This window comes from Tenebrio molitor, chromosome 5 (genome assembly GCF_963966145.1).
Source record: "Tenebrio molitor chromosome 5, icTenMoli1.1, whole genome shotgun sequence".
NCBI lineage: Eukaryota > Metazoa > Arthropoda > Insecta > Coleoptera > Tenebrionidae > Tenebrio > Tenebrio molitor.
In genome coordinates this window covers 8,245,699-8,252,534 of record NC_091050.1, presented here as the reverse complement: position 1 = coordinate 8,252,534, position 6,836 = coordinate 8,245,699, and the positions used below count along the sequence as shown (strand labels likewise).

Here is a 6,836-nt window from a genome sequence, read left to right as displayed (position 1 = left end):
ATTTATAGAGGAGGGCGGTGAGATTAACAGAAATACTGAAACAGACTTTGAAGATATCTCTAGACGAATTGTTCTGTTTGAATCTACAGTAATAAATTATTAAGAAAAAGCCCTAATTATGAATTCAAGGACAATATGACAGGCCGCAGGAGCGTCTGTGCTAAGTCGAAGCTTTGCTTTCAGGAATTTCAATTACTCAAGATAATTAGAATGTAAACATCTGAAGGGTTTGTGGAATTTTTCGAATTAGAATAGTAGAGCCGCCACCAACCACATTTCATTTCTTGCATAAAATAATCGCTTCTATCTTTCTCATTATTTAATATTTATATACTCCACACGCATTTAACTACTTTTTAAACACCACCCTATACTTATCTGTTTTATTTTAATTGATCCTCGCAGTATCAGTTTTGAGGCAGGTGCTGCGCCGAACCCTTGCTCATTATTGTGCAAAAACTGTAAGACTTGATAATTTAAAATTAATCGTCTGACAAACAAAAAAATTAGCTGAAATCGCCACACACCGGAGAAATTGACGTGTGATTATAATTTTTTTGCAGGTAGGTACTTCATCGCTGACGTGAGTTTTGCGGTAATCTGCCATCATGGGACTGCTATATAAACGGCGCTTGGATGATCACTCTTCAGTGGCAATAAACTGGCACAGCCATGAATAAGCAAATCGCAGTCGTTACTCTTCTTATAGCCATCGCCGTCATCACCACCGCTTACGAATTTAACGATCCTGTATTTAGTGAGTATAATTTCATTACCAAATTGCACCGCAACCGATCGCTAAAATTCCAGACCAGATCCTGGCCGACGACTTGAAGGAACTCGAGTCCTTCGACCAGGTGCACCATCGTAGCCGTCGAGATGACGAAGCGGGCCATCCCGACAAGTGCCGTCCTCCCTTCAGGAGGAGGAAGATGTGCTGTGCCGACGAAACCATGGAGGAGCAACACGAGAAGGACAAGGAACTGAAGAGGGAGTGCTTCAAGAAGCTGACGGGCAAGGACAAGGAGGGCCGCGGCGGAGAGTTCGACCCTTTCAGGTGCGACAGAGTGGATAAACACAGGAAGGAAATGACGGTAATTTCGTCCAGAACCGTCTTGAGCAGGTCTGATCTTGTTTAATAATTTTTTCAGTGTGTAATTCAATGCGTCGGCCAAAAGAAAGACATGGTAAGTACTGTTCAAGGTCTCTATTGCGAAACTAAATCGTTCGTATCCTGCCTTTTATTAAAATCCCGATTGCGGCTGGAGAAATCGCACGAACCCGTGTGGAAGTACACTTCCGACACGCACCAGTTTTTCGAAGCACCGGTGATAATTGTGTGCGTTATTTCACAGCTGGACAAGGACGGCAATCCGAAAGAGGCCGAATTTACGGCGTTCGTGAAAGAGACCATGGCGAAGGAATCCTGGTTCGCCTCGATCCAGGACAAAGTGATTCCGGCATGCTTGGCTGAAGCCCGGAATGCCACAGCCAACCGCGATACCTCCGATACTGAATCTTGTAATCCGGCCGGCGCTAAACTTCTGCACTGCTTGTTTAGGGAAATTCAGCTCGGCTGCCCTGCCGAACAGATAAAAGATCAGAAAGCCTGCACCAGGGCGAGGGAGAAGATCAAGAGGAACAACGATATCTTCCCGGGGCCGCCCCCGTTCCATCACGACGACTGAGTTCACGCCGAGGACCTGCGCCACATAATTATACCTAAATACCTAACTGATTCGGTAGCTATTTTATTTTTGTAATTCCAATTTTACTATCACAATTTTATTGTTGTTACACGAGTTTATTATGTAATAAATATTAAAAAAAGAATTAGATTTTTTTTAATGTTATTAGTCGCGGCTCAGCTGTTGAATTTCCTGACATATTTTATCATTAAACTCGAGAGTAAGTACAGACGCGAAGTTGGTTTATGACTTTCATGTGTCTGTCAAGTGTAATTACATAGGTAAGTTAGAGATAGTCAAACTTTACCAATTATATTCTTTACGTGGTAACGTGTATACGTTAAATTCTAATGACGCGCAGTTACCACTTCTTCTGCATGATTTTTTCTTTTACTAAAAAATCAATCATCCTGTTAGGAACAGTTTGAAACAGACAAATATACAAAGTCAAATAAACTTTAGGTAAATATAATTCGAGATTAATACTTAGTTCTGAAGTGTTTGACACAGATTCAACCTAGAAGACGAGTTTAGTTGACATTCTGATGAAATCAGATTGATATCATGAATCTACTGCAATTTTATACGCAAAGCAAGTTTTGTTTAAATGTGCCGATGTGCTGTTAAATCTGCATTATAATTTCTGATCACAATTATTAGCATTTGGAGATTTACAAGTGTTTGCACATGGATAAAAGCATTTACATAAAATGTGAATGTTTGTTTTAACTGATATTGATTCTCTTGTTCGTTAGAGGAAGCGTAATTTTGAAACAACTAAAATCAAACAAGTCTGCATTTTTAAGTTGTTGATTTGATTGAGATAACTGTTATCTAAAAAGTACAGTGACAGCAAACATCTGTTGAAGAGTGTTCCAGTAGCTGGTTTTGAGGAATGACGTCATATACAGGGTACTTCACGAGTGATAATATGCCCGGCGGAATTGAAAATGCAACCCACAATACATTCCCAAAGTTAACGTAGCTATTTTAAAGATCGTATTACATATTCATTTATGTCAAAATTTACGAAACTGGACTGTTATCTATGTTTTATGTTTTATAAATCAAAAAACAAATATCCACGTTAGCTTTGCAAATGTATTGTGGGTTGCATTTTCAACTCCGCCGGGCTCATAATCACTCGTGAAATCTCCTGTATATCACAATAAGTACAAGTTATTTTATTTAGGACAGTGTGATATATCTTATTTATTCCACTCATTTCAAACAAATAAAGGAAATAATGGAAAATATTTTTTAGGTATTATATGCTTAGAGAAAAGATTTACCCATTTCCAAGTTGGCCTTTAGTGAATCGGTTGTAATATAATTTTTATCGTACATATAAAATGTCTGTGCTTTTAAATCAAATATTACAATTTAAATTGTTTGGAATGTCTGTTAGAACGCGTTATGCACGGTATATTACCAGCGGTCTATAAATTACAAAAAGAGGTGAAAAATGATCCTCGGGTGTTATCTCCGTGAAAATATTGATTGCACCCGTATGAAAACAATGTAGAAATCAGCTGCGAAAACAAAAAATTAGCTTGCCTCAATTCTTGATATCTTCAGCAAAAAAAAAATCGATTAGAGGCCCTTATACCTAGGGCAAGGAAGAAAGCGTTCAATTTTCACCAGGGTGCCTCTCTTTCACCATCAATAACTCTTAAAAATGCATACTTTTATATGGATCGTTAAAATTATTTATGGCTCCTTTAAGCACAATAAGTACGCATCCGACATCGATGCCCCATTCTTGTGTGCCTGAAAAATGTCTCCACGCTGAAGGACAAGATTCAGAGATGTGATTTAATTTTTCATGGAGTGAATAAAACATTCGCACAAAGCTTTCGTGAACTAATTTGAGAGGCATTATGTAAGAACGGCGGAATTTCACAAAATTTGAATAAACATTACGTTATAATACTTGCAAATTTTAGAAAGACTCGACAGACCTCTATTAAGTTCTGAACACATTCCCGCTTAAAAGGAAGAAGTTATTTCCGGCTTTCGTGAAGTTCTTAAACGTCACGTCCGGTTATTCGGGGACTGTGTTAACTAAGCCATCTACTGATGTTCTTAATAAACCAAGCAATGAATATTGTATACAGCAAACTCGCTGCAAGAATAATGGCAGATCTTAAGAAGGGAGCGCGGTTCCGGCCTATTCTAGTTTACGTTGTCCCGGGTGCCAAAACGTCGCTCACTTTACACCCAATTTTTGTCATTGTTTAAAATGAAAAGATACGAAATCATTCAGTTCTACAGACCTCGAAACCAACGATTCATCTAGCATCTTCATTGGGAGACAAAGACATAAAATCTAGATGAAAAAACAACTAAATTCAATTTAATACATCTTTGTATTATGTTAAAGTTAACTACAGCAAAAATACACAATCAGTTTTTTTCTGTTCAATTTATTTAACCTGAACTTGAAAAGTTAATTCTGTTTTACTTTGGCAAAAAGTTTCAGAAAAAATATTTTACTTTTTAGAGACTTCAAAGCACTGGAGTTGTCCTCGACAGAGGAAAAAGCGGTCCTTTACTGTTAGATACATTTTAATTTATAATTGTTAAATATAAAATTATATTTTTATTTAAATTTTTGTATAATACCTTGAAGTTAGTTTTTGGGATGATACAACAATGAAATCCTGGGCTGGGAAGACGTTGGAAACCGTCAATTGTTGTGCTTTTTTAAAGCGTAGATTAATTGGAGCATGTTGACAGCTAACCTAAAATTTACAGCCAAAAAAATCTTTCTTTGCAATGTTTTACATTAAAAATAGAATAACTTAATGATTCCTATTCTCGAAGCAAATATATCTAAGGGCACCCTTTGCTGATAACAAACATGTTGAATTATGTCCCGATTAAACATAAACAAATGTCATTCCTGTCAAACGGCGGGAAATTCAAACTTTACGCTGTTCTAAACGGTTTAATTTTTCCAACGCTTACTCAGTCCAGGATTTCATTTGAACGCTCGAAGAAGATCAATAATAAGAAAATGTCTGTGATAATTTTTTCGGCAAAAATAATGGAATTGTTTCCTTAACATTTTAACTGAAAGTTTTCTTAGTTTATTTGTGGTAAGCATAGGTTTATAAAACATATACATATGTGGAGAAAGAACTAAATATGTACAGAGTTCGTTTAACCAAAGAGAAACACAATGACGGCTAGAAAATACGAATGTGAGAAAGTAAGGTTAGGAAAGCGGTGATTCAAGTTCCATCAAAATGCTACCAAGAATCTGAGAAAAAATTTAAATGAACGTCGAACAATAAATTGCGGAGCTTGCAGTTTTTACTATCGGTTAAAGTTAATAAAATATTATACAGAGGAAACGGAAATAACATTTCCAAGTTCTAGTACGTTTGTGACTTTGCAAAAATTTATGGACCAATCGTGAAAATAAATCTCAATAAATAACTCAAAAGTCTGGAGGCTTTCTGAAATTACGTCAACAGTAATCGGTATTTATGTGCTTGGCTGTTAGGTTAACATAAATCCACTCAGGCAATATTGGCAGGTGTCGGAGGTATCCCAGTAGGCCAGTCTTAATTAGTGGTTCCTAGTTCATTATTCACCGGCGCCGCGGCGCTGGCCACCGTCGCTTTGTCCGACGCCCCTGTCGATTGCCGTGAAATATTTATAGGGTCTCGGTGAACCCCCGATGTTTTGTCTCGTTTTGTACCTATACTTGTATGTGCCGCCACCGAACGGCGGTAATAGGTTAAACGTCGTTGATGAATCGAAATCCCTAATTTATGGATCGGACCAGAACCGGGTGAGTCGGCCGCCATTTTTTGGCTAATGAAAGATGAGGTCCTTGATTTAAATTTCGCTCGATGGTATCGCCCGAATAAAAAGCTGGAGCATTCTTAAAAAGCGTCACTCCAAACTTCGACTTTAAAAAGATACTTAAGATGAAATATTGCGTCTTCCGCATTTCTTATTGACAAGTTTGAATAACATTATTGATTGGTGCTTCCACCGCTGGAAGTTTCAGGTACCCACTTGACAAATTGGCTGTAATGAAAAGAACGACGAGACAAAAAAAGAAGAGAACTTTCATAACTGTCAAAAAATAACGGAACACTTATCTGTAAATGTTGGAAAATAATCTGATTTGGAGTCATTGAGGAACTTTGCCGAAAGAAAAAATAATAGCGAGGATTTTAACACGGAAAAAGGCACTTTAGCAACTTCCAGACGGCTTGATGTTCCCCAACTCGATTCAATTTTATTGTTTCTGATGATTACGTATGAGCAATAGGTCAGCATTTTTACCTAAAGAAAACACCAGTTTTCATGTTTATTGATTGTTAAAATTGATTGATAAACGCCAAAGAATTTAAAAATCACCTAAATAAAGTTTACGCATACTAGAACTATTGGAAACTTAAAATATATACAGGGTATTTCCCAAGTAATAATGATCCCGACGGAATTGAAAATGCAACCCACAATATATTTCCAACGAAAAGTTGAATATTTTAATTTCAATATCCAGCTTTTCATTCTGATTCTAATTTCCTATTCTTACATTGTCTTCTAAGGACTCGTTTCTTCTATTTTGTAGTAGATGTTGGAATCAATTGTTTCGATAATACAAAAGTTAGTTCTTCTGCTAGTTTTGATACGATTGATAGGTTTGCAGTGTGTAAAATTGCAGGTACCCCGTTGTGTTCCGCCACCCCATCTTGCCCCACCTAACATAAATATTTATTTAGCAACGGAAGCATTGCAATAATAGATTAAATTGAACTCTTGGTGCTCTCTAACAATAGCTCAAGCTCGCTTGGGAAAAAGAAAATAACGGAGATATATTTTCTTATTTTGTAGAATACACGAACATGTTCATGTCAGTCGGTTACCGATTACATGTATTAAGGACAACATGGCTGATGATCGAACTCGACCCCTACCTATACTAAGCAGGGTGAATAGCAATCAAACCTGTTTAATAATTTAGATAAATACCTAAACAATATGCATTGCAATTCTCGGAAAATTAGACTGTTAAAATACATTATGCTGTTATTAAATGGGAATTTTTCTCAGACAAACAATAATTCTTCAAGACATAAATTTATACAGTGATAATGAGTCCGACGGAACTGAAAATGCAAC

At 36.8% G+C, this 6,836-nt stretch overlaps 1 protein-coding gene across 1 annotated transcript; it reads left to right on the top strand.

Annotated features, from left to right (window-relative positions):
• The first annotated feature begins 597 nt into the window (after window positions 1–597).
• On the top strand, window positions 598–1,833 carry Obp49a (Odorant-binding protein 49a). The gene is made up of 4 exons (XM_069048606.1): window positions 598–757; window positions 811–1,094; window positions 1,152–1,187; window positions 1,356–1,833. Exons 1-4 carry the CDS (start codon window positions 673–675, stop codon window positions 1,686–1,688), a joined length of 738 nt encoding a protein of 245 aa, XP_068904707.1. The 5' UTR covers window positions 598–672; the 3' UTR covers window positions 1,689–1,833.
• The last annotated feature ends 5,003 nt before the right edge of the window (window positions 1,834–6,836 follow it).